The sequence below is a fragment of the Anomaloglossus baeobatrachus genome, chromosome 5 (assembly GCF_048569485.1).
Source record: "Anomaloglossus baeobatrachus isolate aAnoBae1 chromosome 5, aAnoBae1.hap1, whole genome shotgun sequence".
Classification (NCBI taxonomy): domain Eukaryota; kingdom Metazoa; phylum Chordata; class Amphibia; order Anura; family Aromobatidae; genus Anomaloglossus; species Anomaloglossus baeobatrachus.
Genome location: NC_134357.1, coordinates 122,848,856 through 122,864,591, shown reverse-complemented (window position 1 = coordinate 122,864,591; position 15,736 = coordinate 122,848,856). Strand labels below are relative to the sequence as shown.

Below are 15,736 nucleotides of genomic sequence, written 5' to 3'. Positions count from 1 at the left end.
CAATTAACCAGCAGGGGACAAGGTTCCAGATCTTGTCCCACGAGTAGCCCAGATAGAGCGAGATGGAAGCCCAACGTGGGGGATAGGGCGTCTGAAAGTGCCTGCAAAGATCCCAAGGGTCAGATTTCACGGGCCACAGCTCCCACAGCAAAGATATCGAGAGTGGACTTTTCCCATTTCATGCGGACTAGTCAACACACAAGACACAAAACTAGAAGTGCAGGAGGAAGGGCCACTGATCTGTTCACCGGTGTGCGGGACCTGAGCACACCCCTCTGGAGGCTACCGATATCTGGCACTTGGTTTACTACTTGAACTTTGTGTGGTTTATTTAACAACAGTGAGTACACCAGTGTCATCCGGTCCAGGCTTCAAACTGCGCCCAAGCACTGCAGTCCACCTACACCTGGGCCCCGGGACAACACCTACCCTACCCGTGGAGGGGATACCATCCTGCTGCCCTGCTCCATCAGCCCTGAGTGCCCCCATACCTAGGCAGCGGTGGCGTCACCCAACTATCATCGCAACCCACGGGTGGCGTCACTAACACACTCTCCCCTGTAAATAACTCCTTTATTAAATTGTGTGCGACAGACTGCTGCACGAGCCCCGGATCCGGCTGCCACTCGAGCCACAGCCACGATCCCGGATCTGAGCTCCTCGGGTAGCTCCCCTCTTATGTGGCCTGCGCCCCCGCCCGCGACATAAGCAAAAGTGTTAGTTTCTCAATAACAGCTGCAAATTCAACAATATCCATGTAGGAAGAATAACCCTGGAAGTTTTCCTGGCTCAGAAGGGGTTCAATTCTTCCCTCATATGATACACTAGTTTGGTGCACTACTATTAACCCAAAAAATGACCTGTTCCTTACCTGCTAGGACATAGAGATGGTTTCCTGCGGCCCCTTCTTGAATCACTAGCTGTGATTGGCTGTACACCCGCTCATACATACAGTCCACCATCCTCCGAACATGAGAAGCCTCCAGCTGCCTCAAGAAGTCATTACTCATGATGGCTCCAGTGATTAGCTTCTTAGCACTAGGGATAAAAGAACAGGGTTCATATCTACTTACATCTACAAATTAAATCATCATAGTTTTACACCGCCAGAGCAACACAATTAAAAAAAGTGACATCTGCTTTAGATATGAGTAATCAGCTCTACGAAGGGCCTGAAACAACCTTCTCCACAACAAATCTAAATATTTGTGCTCTTCCTATCATGCAGCAGTGGATAAATGTCATTGCGAAAATCATTTTCTCAATATTGTGCCTCAGGATTAGAAGAGAAGAACATATTTCGATGTATCTCTCCACATGGGAGACTATACCCAGTAATCATTTTAAGACAAAGACTCTAATATTCTCTTCCATCTTTCCAAATGATATGAGAAAATAGTTTTGTTAGCCACTGAAATAATTCCAAATGGATTCCTCGTGGGAGTCCGTCTGGCATTTTAGAAGATGATCATTAATGTCATATCAGAAAAGCTTAGCGGTGCTCTAACCTTTTAACATAGAGCTAATTATTTATCAATTGGAAGGGCGGTAGTTTGACAATGTCGGAAAGGAACTTCTGGGAAATTGGTGACTTAATATTTTGTTAACTGAATAGGATAACTGAAGTGAGCACTAATATATATATTATGAGTGCAAGCCAAAAATTACATACTATATACGGATAAGGCTGCACATCAAACTTATATAATAGTATAATGCCTCAAGCATATGGACAAATATTGGAATATACAATGAAAAATGCTACTTGCTAATTGGAACATGTGAATAATGAATTGCATACCTGCCATGAATATTAGGAAAAAGGAGATATTTAGCAATCGCATTGATCAATGTAACTGAGCCCCAAGGCCTCGTCAAGGCATATCTCTATATTGGGGTCCCTAGCTCTGTGACCCTAACTGTGTGTCATCTCATTGCAATTATAAACTGCTATGGGTGGAGAGGGGTAACTAAGGACTTTCTTATATAGGAGATGGAAAAAACATGGCCGAAAGGGGCGGAGCTGTGTTCACATTCAGAAAAAAACTACATATAACTGAATAGGATAACTGAAGTGAGCACTAATATATATATTATGAGTGCAAGCCAAAAATTACATACTATATACGGATAAGGCTGCACATCAAACTTAGATAATAGTATAATGCCTCAAGCATATGGACAAATATTGGAATATACAATGAAAAATGCTACTTGCTAATTGGAACATGTGAATAATGAATTGCATACCTGCCATGAATATTAGGAAAAAGGAGATATTTAGCAATCGCATTGATCAATGTAACTGAGCCCCAAGGCCTCGTCAAGGCATATCTCTATATTGGGGTCCCTAGCTCTGTGACCCTAACTGTGTGTCATCTCATTGCAATTAAAAACTGCTATGGGTGGAGAGGGGTAACTAAGGACTTTCTTATATAGGAGATGGAAAAAACATGGCCGAAAGGGGCGGAGCTGTGTTCACATTCAGAAAAAAACTACATATAACTGAATAGGATAACTGAAGTGAGCACTAATATATATATTATGAGTGCAAGCCAAAAATTACATACTATATACGGATAAGGCTGCACATCAAACTTAGATAATAGTATAATGCCTCAAGCATATGGACAAATATTGGAATATACAATGAAAAATGCTACTTGCTAATTGGAACATGTGAATAATGAATTGCATACCTGCCATGAATATTAGGAAAAAGGAGATATTTAGCAATCGCATTGATCAATGTAACTGAGCCCCAAGGCCTCGTCAAGGCATATCTCTATATTGGGGTCCCTAGCTCTGTGACCCTAACTGTGTGTCATCTCATTGCAATTAAAAACTGCTATGGGTGGAGAGGGGTAACTAAGGACTTTCTTATATAGGAGATGGAAAAAACATGGCCGAAAGGGGCGGAGCTGTGTTCACATTCAGAAAAAAACTACATATAACTGAATAGGATAACTGAAGTGAGCACTAATATATATATTATGAGTGCAAGCCAAAAATTACATACTATATACGGATAAGGCTGCACATCAAACTTAGATAATAGTATAATGCCTCAAGCATATGGACAAATATTGGAATATACAATGAAAAATGCTACTTGCTAATTGGAACATGTGAATAATGAATTGCATACCTGCCATGAATATTAGGAAAAAGGAGATATTTAGCAATCGCATTGATCAATGTAACTGAGCCCCAAGGCCTCGTCAAGGCATATCTCTATATTGGGGTCCCTAGCTCTGTGACCCTAACTGTGTGTCATCTCATTGCAATTAAAAACTGCTATGGGTGGAGAGGGGTAACTAAGGACTTTCTTATATAGGAGATGGAAAAAACATGGCCGAAAGGGGCGGAGCTGTGTTCACATTCAGAAATAAACTACATATAACTGAATAGGATAACTGAAGGGAGCACTAATATATATATTATGAGTGCAAGCCAAAAATAACATACTATATACGGATAAGGCTGCTCATCAAACTTAGATGATAGTATAATGCCTCAAGCATATGGACAAATATTGGAATATACAATGAAAAATGCTACTTGCTAATTGGAACATGTGAATAATGAATTGCATACCTGCCATGAATATTAGGAAAAAGGAGATATTTAGCAATCGCATTGATCAATGTAACTGAGCCCCAAGGCCTCGTCAAGGCATATCTCTATATTGGGGTCCCTAGCTCTGTGACCCTAACTGTGTGTCATCTCATTGCAATTAAAAACTGCTATGGGTGGAGAGGGGTAACTAAGGACTTTCTTATATAGGAGATGGAAAAAACATGGCCGAAAGGGGCGGAGCTGTGTTCACATTCAGAAAAAAACTACATATAACTGAATAGGATAACTGAAGTGAGCACTAATATATATATTATGAGTGCAAGCCAAAAATTACATACTATATACGGATAAGGCTGCACATCAAACTTAGATAATAGTATAATGCCTCAAGCATATGGACAAATATTGGAATATACAATGAAAAATGCTACTTGCTAATTGGAACATGTGAATAATGAATTGCATACCTGCCATGAATATTAGGAAAAAGGAGATATTTAGCAATCGCATTGATCAATGTAACTGAGCCCCAAGGCCTCGTCAAGGCATATCTCTATATTGGGGTCCCTAGCTCTGTGACCCTAACTGTGTGTCATCTCATTGCAATTAAAAACTGCTATGGGTGGAGAGGGGTAACTAAGGACTTTCTTATATAGGAGATGGAAAAAACATGGCCGAAAGGGGCGGAGCTGTGTTCACATTCAGAAAAAAACTACATATAACTGAATAGGATAACTGAAGTGAGCACTAATATATATATTATGAGTGCAAGCCAAAAATTACATACTATATACGGATAAGGCTGCACATCAAACTTAGATAATAGTATAATGCCTCAAGCATATGGACAAATATTGGAATATACAATGAAAAATGCTACTTGCTAATTGGAACATGTGAATAATGAATTGCATACCTGCCATGAATATTAGGAAAAAGGAGATATTTAGCAATCGCATTGATCAATGTAACTGAGCCCCAAGGCCTCGTCAAGGCATATCTCTATATTGGGGTCCCTAGCTCTGTGACCCTAACTGTGTGTCATCTCATTGCAATTAAAAACTGCTATGGGTGGAGAGGGGTAACTAAGGACTTTCTTATATAGGAGATGGAAAAAACATGGCCGAAAGGGGCGGAGCTGTGTTCACATTCAGAAAAAAACTACATATAACTGAATAGGATAACTGAAGTGAGTACTAATATATATATTATGAGTGCAAGCCAAAAATTACATACTATATACGGATAAGGCTGCACATCAAACTTAGATAATGAGATGACACACAGTTAGGGTGTGCCATAGCAGTTTTTAATGCCATAGCAGTTTTTAATTGCAATGAGATGACACACAGTTAGGGTCACAGAGCTAGGGACCCCAATATAGAGATATGCCTTGACGAGGCCTTGGGGCTCAGTTACATTGATCAATGCGATTGCTAAATATCTCCTTTTTCCTAATATTCATGGCAGGTATGCAATTCATTATTCACATGTTCCAATTAGCAAGTAGCATTTTTCATTGTATATTCCAATATTTGTCCATATGCTTGAGGCATTATACTATTATCTAAGTTTGATGTGCAGCCTTATCCGTATATAGTATGTAATTTTTGGCTTGCACTCATAATATATATATTAGTGCTCACTTCAGTTATCCTATTCAGTTATATGTAGTTTTTTTCTGAATGTGAACACAGCTCCGCCCCTTTCGGCCATGTTTTTTCCAACTCCTATATAAGAAAGTCCTTAGTTACCCCTCTCCACCCATAGCAGTTTTTAATTGCAATGAGATGACACACAGTTAGGGTCACAGAGCTAGGGACCCCAATATAGAGATATGCCTTGACGAGGCCTTGGGGCTCAGTTACATTGATCAATGCGATTGCTAAATATCTCCTTTTTCCTAATATTCATGGCAGGTATGCAATTCATTATTCACATGTTCCAATTAGCAAGTAGCATTTTTCATTGTATATTCCAATATTTGTCCATATGCTTGAGGCATTATACTATTATCTAAGTTTGATGTGCAGCCTTATCCGTATATAGTATGTAATTTTTGGCTTGCACTCATAATATATATATTAGTGCTCACTTCAGTTATCCTATTCAGTTATATGTAGTTTTTTTCTGAATGTGAACACAGCTCCGCCCCTTTCGGCCATGTTTTTTCCATCTCCTATATAAGAAAGTCCTTAGTTACCCCTCTCCACCCATAGCAGTTTTTAATTGCAATGAGATGACACACAGTTAGGGTCACAGAGCTAGGGACCCCAATATAGAGATATGCCTTGACGAGGCCTTGGGGCTCAGTTACATTGATCAATGCGATTGCTAAATATCTCCTTTTTCCTAATATTCATGGCAGGTATGCAATTCATTATTCACATGTTCCAATTAGCAAGTAGCATTTTTCATTGTATATTCCAATATTTGTCCATATGCTTGAGGCATTATACTATTATCTAAGTTTGATGTGCAGCCTTATCCGTATATAGTATGTAATTTTTGGCTTGCACTCATAATATATATATTAGTGCTCACTTCAGTTATCCTATTCAGTTATATGTAGTTTTTTTCTGAATGTGAACACAGCTCCGCCCCTTTCGGCCATGTTTTTTCCATCTCCTATATAAGAAAGTCCTTAGTTACCCCTCTCCACCCATAGCAGTTTTTAATTGCAATGAGATGACACACAGTTAGGGTCACAGAGCTAGGGACCCCAATATAGAGATATGCCTTGACGAGGCCTTGGGGCTCAGTTACATTGATCAATGCGATTGCTAAATATCTCCTTTTTCCTAATATTCATGGCAGGTATGCAATTCATTATTCACATGTTCCAATTAGCAAGTAGCATTTTTCATTGTATATTCCAATATTTGTCCATATGCTTGAGGCATTATACTATTATCTAAGTTTGATGTGCAGCCTTATCCGTATATAGTATGTAATTTTTGGCTTGCACTCATAATATATATATTAGTGCTCACTTCAGTTATCCTATTCAGTTATATGTAGTTTTTTTCTGAATGTGAACACAGCTCCGCCCCTTTCGGCCATGTTTTTTCCATCTCCTATATAAGAAAGTCCTTAGTTACCCCTCTCCACCCATAGCAGTTTATAATTGCAATGAGATGACACACAGTTAGGGTCACAGAGCTAGGGACCCCAATATAGAGATATGCCTTGACGAGGCCTTGGGGCTCAGTTACATTGATCAATGCGATTGCTAAATATCTCCTTTTTCCTAATATTCATGGCAGGTATGCAATTCATTATTCACATGTTCCAATTAGCAAGTAGCATTTTTCATTGTATATTCCAATATTTGTCCATATGCTTGAGGCATTATACTATTATCTAAGTTTGATGTGCAGCCTTATCCGTATATAGTATGTAATTTTTGGCTTGCACTCATAATATATATATTAGTGCTCACTTCAGTTATCCTATTCAGTTATATGTAGTTTTTTTCTGAATGTGAACACAGCTCCGCCCCTTTCGGCCATGTTTTTTCCATCTCCTATATAAGAAAGTCCTTAGTTACCCCTCTCCACCCATAGCAGTTTTTAATTGCAATGAGATGACACACAGTTAGGGTCACAGAGCTAGGGACCCCAATATAGAGATATGCCTTGACGAGGCCTTGGGGCTCAGTTACATTGATCAATGTGATTGCTAAATATCTCCTTTTTCCTAATATTCATGGCAGGTATGCAATTCATTATTCACATGTTCCAATTAGCAAGTAGCATTTTTCATTGTATATTCCAATATTTGTCCATATGCTTGAGGCATTATACTATTATCTAAGTTTGATGTGCAGCCTTATCCGTATATAGTATGTAATTTTTGGCTTGCACTCATAATATATATATTAGTGCTCACTTCAGTTATCCTATTCAGTTATATGTAGTTTTTTTCTGAATGTGAACACAGCTCCGCCCCTTTCGGCCATGTTTTTTCCATCTCCTATATAAGAAAGTCCTTAGTTACCCCTCTCCACCCATAGCAGTTTTTAATTGCAATGAGATGACACACAGTTAGGGTCACAGAGCTAGGGACCCCAATATAGAGATATGCCTTGACGAGGCCTTGGGGCTCAGTTACATTGATCAATGCGATTGCTAAATATCTCCTTTTTCCTAATATTCATGGCAGGTATGCAATTCATTATTCACATGTTCCAATTAGCAAGTAGCATTTTTCATTGTATATTCCAATATTTGTCCATATGCTTGAGGCATTATACTATTATCTAAGTTTGATGTGCAGCCTTATCCGTATATAGTATGTAATTTTTGGCTTGCACTCATAATATATATATTAGTGCTCACTTCAGTTATCCTATTCAGTTATATGTAGTTTTTTTCTGAATGTGAACACAGCTCCGCCCCTTTCGGCCATGTTTTTTCCATCTCCTATATAAGAAAGTCCTTAGTTACCCCTCTCCACCCATAGCAGTTTTTAATTGCAATGAGATGACACACAGTTAGGGTCACAGAGCTAGGGACCCCAATATAGAGATATGCCTTGACGAGGCCTTGGGGCTCAGTTACATTGATCAATGCGATTGCTAAATATCTCCTTTTTCCTAATATTCATGGCAGGTATGCAATTCATTATTCACATGTTCCAATTAGCAAGTAGCATTTTTCATTGTATATTCCAATATTTGTCCATATGCTTGAGGCTTTATACTATTATTTAATATTTTGTTAGGCATAGAATAATTTTTACTGAACATTTTGTTTAGCAAAATCCATAACATTTCTCTGTAAAATGTATTCAGTTAACAGCCATGTCCCTTGTATTGACAAGTGCTGGGTGACATGGGATTTTTCAGAGGCCTTCGAAGTGACAGCAGTGTAGTTAATGCAATCAAACAGTAAGTTAACCAATGGTATTGTAGGCAAAGTAAAAAATAATATATGTGAAAAGGGATATGAGGGCACTAAGGCGAATACAGATGGGATCATCCAAATACACACCTGGGAGTAGAACAATAAGAAATAAGAAGAAGGGGGGTGTGCTAAGAAGGAGATCACCAAAACAATAATGTCAAAAATACACAAATTTTATTGTAGAAAAAGGACACCAACACAATTTTTTAAAAACATCTAAAAAACATGGAGTGCAATAAATGTCAAGGGTTTGCTAGAATACAGCACACAACTCTAAAGGTGTCCACCTCAAAAGTGTGAACCATGTACTGAGACCACCAACAAACAACACTAATACATAATAGTCCAATTGTTTGAAAAAACTGTTAAATACAATAATAAGCAATGATGAACATGCAAAAGAAACCTCAGATCAATATCAGAATAACAAAACAGGATTCAAGCATGTAAAAAATACCTGTGAGATGAAATGGAATAAGCTTAAGCACAGAACGGTGTGCAAAATGCCATGATCCTTGCCAAGATTACAAATAAAGAAAAGAATAAACATGCAAGATGGTTGCTTAAAGCATGTAGAGAGGTGGTGAAATGATGGTCATGGTGGAGGTGGAAACCCAGAAAAGTACCCCCCAACGCGTATCGCTATCCGAGGATAGCTTCCTCAGGGAAAATATGGAATTGTAATCTAGGCAAAGATCATGGCATTTTGCACACCATTCTGTGCTTAAGCTTATTCCATTTCATCTCACAGGTATTTTTTACATGCTTGAATCCTGTTTTGTTATTTTGATATTCATCTGGGGTTTCTTTTGCATGCTCATCATTGCTTATTATTGCATTTAGCAGTTTTTTCCAACAATTGGACTATTATGTATTAGTGTTATCTATATGATCTAATACTGAAGATACCAGGGTGCTGAGGTAAGAAGAGGCTGCTCTCACTGCTGTCCTCACTATCGATATGATCTAATACTGAAGATACCAGAGTACTGAGGTAAGAAGAGGCTGCTTACTGCTGTCTACCCTATCTACAGTTGAAACCAGAAGTTTACATACACTATCTAAAAACACACATCTGCAGGTTTTTCTCACTATCTGACATGAAATCAGAATAAACCTTTCCTGGTTTAGGTCAATTATGAACCAAAATTATTTATATTTCCCAAATGCCGGAATAATGAGAGAGAGATAAAACGTTTTAAGGCATTTTTATTACTTTCTGCAAAGTCAGAAGTTTACATACACTAACAGTACTATGCCTTTAACCCCTTAATGACCGTGGGCCATAAAAATTATATCCTAGCGTTCATAGTGTTAATCCCCCCGGCTGCCAGGTTTTTAATATGTTTACGCAAAATTACGTTTTTTGTCTCCATAAATTTTGCGCAAAATGCAATAACAGTGCGATCACAACGTAGCATCTGCACAAAAATGGTACCGATAAAAATGTCAGTTCAAGATGCAAAAAATAAGTCATCACTGAGCTATAGATCCTGAAAATAGAGAACTACGGGTTGTGGAAAATGGCACAAAACGTGCGCCCCTTTTTCGGACAAACTTCTGATTTTTTTTAAACCCCTTAGATAAAAGTAAACCTATTCATGTTTGGTGTCTATGAAGTCACACCGACCTGAGACATTACACCCCCACATCAGTTTTTCCATATAGTAAATACAGTGAATACAATATCTCAAAACAATTGTGGAATCACACTTTTTTTGCTATTTTTCTGCATTTTAAATTTTTTTGCCATTTTTCAGTAAACTATATGGTAAAACTCATGATTTCATTTAAAAGTACAACTTGTTCCACATAAAACAAGCCCTCACATGCCTCTATTGACGTAAAATTAAAAATGTTCTGCTCTTGGAAGAAGGGTGGCAAAAAAAAAAACAGAAAGCGCAAAATCGGCTGGTTAAACAATATGGGCAGCCCATATGATGTCATGTCTTTAGAAGCTTCTGATAGGTTTATTGGCAACATCTGAGTTAATTAGAGACACACCTGTCAATGTATTTTAATGCACACCTTGAACACACTGCTTCTTTGTGCAGCATCATGGGAAAGTCAAAAGAAAGCAGCCAAGATCTCAGGAAGAGAATTGTGGACTTGCACAAGTCTGGTTTATCCTTGGGTGCCTTTTCCTGATACCTGAAGGTGCCTCGTTCATCTGTACATACAATTATACTCAAGTATAAACAAGATGGGAATGTCCAGGCATCATACCGCTCAGAAAGGAAACAGGTTGTGTACCAGAGATGCATGTGTTTTGGTCAGACATGTGCATATCAACCCAAGAACAAAAGCAAAAGACCTCGTGGAGATGCTGGCGGAAGCTGGTAAGATTGTGTCATTATCCACAGTGAAACGAGTATTGTATAAACATGGGCTGAAAGGCCACTCTGCCCAGAAGAATACATTACTCCAAAAGAAACAAAAAACCCCAGATTAATGTTTGCAAATATACACAGGAACAAAGACCTTATTTTTGGAGACATGTCCTGTGGTCTGGCAAAACTAAAATTTAACTGTTTGGCCATAATGACCAATAATACGCTTTGAGGAAAAAAGAAGAAACTTTGAAGCCTAAGAACACCATCCCAATTGAGAAACATGGGGCTGACAGCATCATGTGTAGGGTTGCGTTGCTGCAGGAGGGACTGGTGCACTTCACAAGATAGATGGCATCATGAGGAAAGAAGATTGTGGCAATACTGAAGCAATATCTCAAGACATCAGCCAGGAACTTAAAGCTTGGGTGGAAATGGTTCTTCCAAATGGAGAATGACCCAAAGCATACTGCCAAACTGGTTACAAAGTGGCTTAAGGATAACACAGTCAATGTTTTGGAGTGGCCATCACAAAATCCTCATCACATCCTATTGAAAATTTATGGGCAAAGCTGAAAAGGCAGGTGAGAGCAAGGCGACCTACAAACATGGCTCAGTTACACCAGTTCTGTCAGGAATAATTGGCCCAAATTCCTACCAAATATTGTGAGAAGCTTGTGGAAGGTTATCCAAAACGTTTGACCCAAGTCATATGTGGCACCCTGGACTAGCCAGGTCGTCACAGGTAACACTCACACACCCCCACCCCCACCAGACAGTAACATTAGCCAAACACGAAATCCTTGTTGCCTCCCTCCAGGGTCTGATGTCCACACCAGGTGGGGCAGAGCCAAGCGGTTGGCCCCACCCACCGTGGAGTTCACAGGCCTGGAGGCGGGAAAAATGACAATTCAGTTTTAGGAGTGGAGGAGTTGAGTTCAGGAGTTCAGTGGAAGAGGTTGAAGTGGAGAGTGTCTGGGTTTGTGGCCCAGGCACTGACAACAAGGTTGGCAGACGGTGGTGGCCGTCTGCAGGAGTGGTGAATCGACGCGAAACCGTAGGACCGGGGTCGGGCGTTGGCCCGCCGGTACCGACCGGGGAGCGACGTGAAGCCAGCACACACAGGCACGGCCATTGGACCCCGACTAGGCTTGGAGTTGCCATCAACAGTCAAATCCGAGTGTGACAGGAACCCCAGGGGTTTCCTAACAGCCAAAGACCCGTTAGAAGGCAACCGCCCACACCATGAGGGTATACAGCTACCGCCTAAGGCTAGAGACCCAAGGGCCAACGCCTGCAGGCAAACGGGCTCCTCCGGCATCCATACACCGGGGAGCGGACTACCGTTGGGCATCCTTCGTAGTCAAACAAGTACACAAAGGTGCAGGGAAAGACAGCTGCCATCACCTGTCCGGGGAGAGACACTGCAGCCAGCTGCGGGACCCGTCCATCCAGCCATTTGGTTTACCGAGGACTTTGTGCATCTCTTACTAAGTGAGTACACCCGTGCCATCCGGCACCGCGCCGCGCTGTCCCTGCAACCCTGCACCTCACCTACCCTGCTTCCCCGTCACACCACCGGGCCCCGGGACCACCGACCCCTACCAACGGAGGGGGAAAACAACATCCCAGCTGCTCCTTACCATCGCTCCCGGGATCCCCGTCACCAGCAGCGGTGGTGCCTATCTTCACCACAACCCGTGGGTGGCGTCATGGACTAAATCCCCCAAACCAACCACCCCTTTCACTCACGGGCGAGGAGCACCGCTCGAGTTCCAGATCCGGCCCACCACTCGAGCCACCAAGCAGCAGCAGCCGCAGCAGCGCCGGACCCGAGCATAAGCGAGCGCGGCAGCGGCGTCCTCCCCGCCCGCAACACACAGTTTAAGTGCAATGGTTCCAAATACTAATGAAATGTATGTAAAATTTGACTTTGCAGAAAGTAATTAAAATGCCTTAAGGCTATGTGCCCACGGGGAAAGTGTCCTGCGGTTATATCCGCAGGACATTCCGCAGGAGCTCCCAGAAAACTGCAGCACAACTTTGTCTGTTTCAATGCTGCAGTTTATTTGCGGAATGTCCTGCGGATATCCTGCGGACATTCTGCATTGAAGATACAGTACCATGGCTTCAGCACTGCATCCTCAATGCAGAACAAGTGCTGCAGTGATCGGGGGAGTTCATACTTACCTCCATCACACAGCACTTCTCTCCGGCATCTGTCAGCGTCTCTACACTGTGCAGGAGAAGGTGGGCGGGCCTGAACTAGCTCTGGCTGTCACATGACCGGAGCTCGTGCAGGCCCCGCTCACCTCCTCCTTCCTGCTCATGGATCCACCGCGCTCCAGCCTCCTGTGCACCAAGGGAAAGTGACCGGGTGTCTGCTATCAAGGCAGGTAAGTATGGGACCATCCGCAGGTAAATCTGCAGGAATAATTGACTTTCCAGAAACCTGACTGTTTCAGGATCTTTGAGAAACTGCTGCCAACTAACAATGAGGGAAACTATATTTCTATAGTAAACATCGATTTTACGTTTAGTCTTCCTTCAAATAATGGAGAACAACCTTTAAAGAAAGTGACCTTGTATCAGATGAAGGAATTGTTCCAGGACTCAGTCAAAGAGTCATTAGAAATAAATGTTAAGAGATATAACACACTCATTAAAATTTTCCACACCCTTAAGAAACTTTAAAGGGATTTGGCAGCACGTTAGCTCTGTGGTTAGCACTGCAGTGCTGGGGTCCTGGGTTCAAATCCCACCAAGGACACCATCTGTAAGGAGTTTGTATGTTCTCCCCGTGTTTGCGTCGGTTTCCTCCGGGTTCTCCAGTTTCCTCCCACACTCCAAAGACATACAGATAGGGACTCTAGATTGTGAGCCCCAATGGGGACAGTGTTGCCAATGTATGTAAAGCGCTGCGGAATTAATAGCGCTATATAAATGAATAAAATTATTATTGTCTGGTAGTTTAAGTGTCCTATCGGCATAAAATATTATCAAATAAAAATATAACCATTGTTTTCTCATTGAATCCATAGCTACTCAAACACTGCTGCAGTGGTCTCACTGTTCCTGATGTTGTATATGTCATTCACCGCTGCAGCCAAACATTGGTTTTATCAGTCACAAGACATATATGTAATTGTTACTGCTGAGGCCTGAAACTAGTTGCAGCAGTCATGTGAAAGAAAGCCATGGACCCCATAGGGGGGAGGGGCGACATGACCAGAGGGAAGGGAGGGAGTGAGGGGTTAATAAAGTTATAATGAGGGGCATTATGGGAAGGTATAGGGGATTGGTGGAGAAAGGATCCCTGTAGGGGAGGGGGGGAGAGTAAAAGCGATGAGGGAGGGTCTTACCTCCCCTTTTGGACTCCGGACGGCGACAGATTAGAGACCCAGGACCAGGACCACAAGGACCAGCATGGCGGACCTCCAGGAGCTGAATCGGCTGATTAGAGCGGCGATGGCGGTGCACGGGGCCCAGGCAGTGCAATCCCACGTCAGGGCTGCCTGTGTGTCCCCGTCGGCACCTGCCCCTTGTTCCCCCCCTCGCCGTGGGCGGCGTTCCAGGCCCCCTGTCCGGTACTCTCCGGGTGCGGGGGGAGCAAGGAGGCCAAGTGAGAGCCCCCCCGGGACCCTCCGCGGCGGGGCGGGCAGCGGCAGCTCCCTGCGTCCGCTCCGGCCACCGGGAGGAATCTCCGACGCAGCCGCGACGGCCGAGAAGGGGGCGTGGCCAGCCCGGGGCCTTCTTCCTGTCTCAGGCCTCGGGCTGGAGTGCAGAGCCCAGCGGCGTCTCCCGGCCGGGAGCGAGCCCGGCGATGGAATGAGGCCAGCGGTGGCCTGGATGGAGGCGGGCCCGGCCTGGGGCCTACTTCCAGTCCCAGGCCGCGGGCTCGAGTTAACAGGCCGGCGGCAGCCCGGGGACCGGGCCGAGCCCAGCATGAACCGGAGGCACGGAGAGGGGGCATGTCCAGCCTGGGGCCTGCTCTGGACGCCGGGCCCCCGGCGGTGGGGCACGTCCCGGCGGCTGCTTCTGATCAGGAGCGTGCCCGGCTTGTGATGGAGGCCAGCAATACCCCCCGGGGACGTTGGGGGGGGCCGGGCGCAGGCAGCCAGCAGGGGGACCGGTGTGGGCAGGCGCCACCCGGATACCTGCACGGCTGCGGAGGAGAGGAGGGACGGTGGGACCCCCCCAGGGCGCGCCAGGTCCCTCAGGTCATCAGCTCTGCGCCCGGCAGACGCGGTCTCCCTCGGGGGGGGGAGGACCCAGCGGGAGGTCTCGGTCGGAGGCCCGGGAGGGCGGGAACCGGCTGTGGGGAGCCCCCTGAGCTCGGGGAGAGGCTCCTCCAGGAAGAGGACTCGGTCGGCGGCGGCCCAGGGGACAGGACGGTCTTGTGGGCTGTCGCCGCAAAGAAAGCAGCGGACGCCCACCGCCAGTGCCCACGCGGCTGCCCAGGAGGGTGGCTGTGGTGGAGGGGACGCATCGGCTGCGTCCTCTGGAGCTGGGACGGTGGAGGACGGCTACAGCGAAGAGGAAGAAGGAGCCCTCAGGTCGGGGGATGAATTAGAGGAGCCGCTGGCGGACGACATCGCAGTATCGAATTCCGTCTCCGCGTCACGGTCGGGTGAGCTAGCCGTGGATTCGGCATTGCTTGCGGCGCGGGGTGCGGGTGCTGGGGAGGTGGCTGCGGGCACGGCAGCGCCAGAGGGGTCAGTTTTACTTAGCCAGTTGCTGGGGCTTTTGCAGGGTTTAGCGGCGACGGCCTGGACAGGGTCGGCGGTGGATGGCGCGGCGGCGGCTAGCGGCGCGAAGGTGCCGGTGGGGGCGGGTGTAGGTAGCGGAGTAGTGGAGACTGCAGGCGATAAAGCAGGAGAAAAGGAAAAGGAGAAGGAAAAGGAAGATGAGGTGGTGCGG

At 44.1% G+C, this 15,736-nt stretch overlaps 1 protein-coding gene across 1 annotated transcript in view; it reads right to left on the bottom strand.

The window, feature by feature from the left end:
* The window catches only part of LOC142310954 (cGMP-dependent protein kinase 2-like), a 321,185-nt gene that overhangs the window by 219,448 nt on the left and 86,001 nt on the right, over nucleotides 1-15,736 (bottom strand). The window contains exon 3 of the mRNA XM_075348830.1: nucleotides 872-1,038. Within this exon, the coding sequence (XP_075204945.1) occupies nucleotides 872-1,038 (167 nt within the window). The remainder of the gene's footprint in view (nucleotides 1-871; nucleotides 1,039-15,736) is intronic.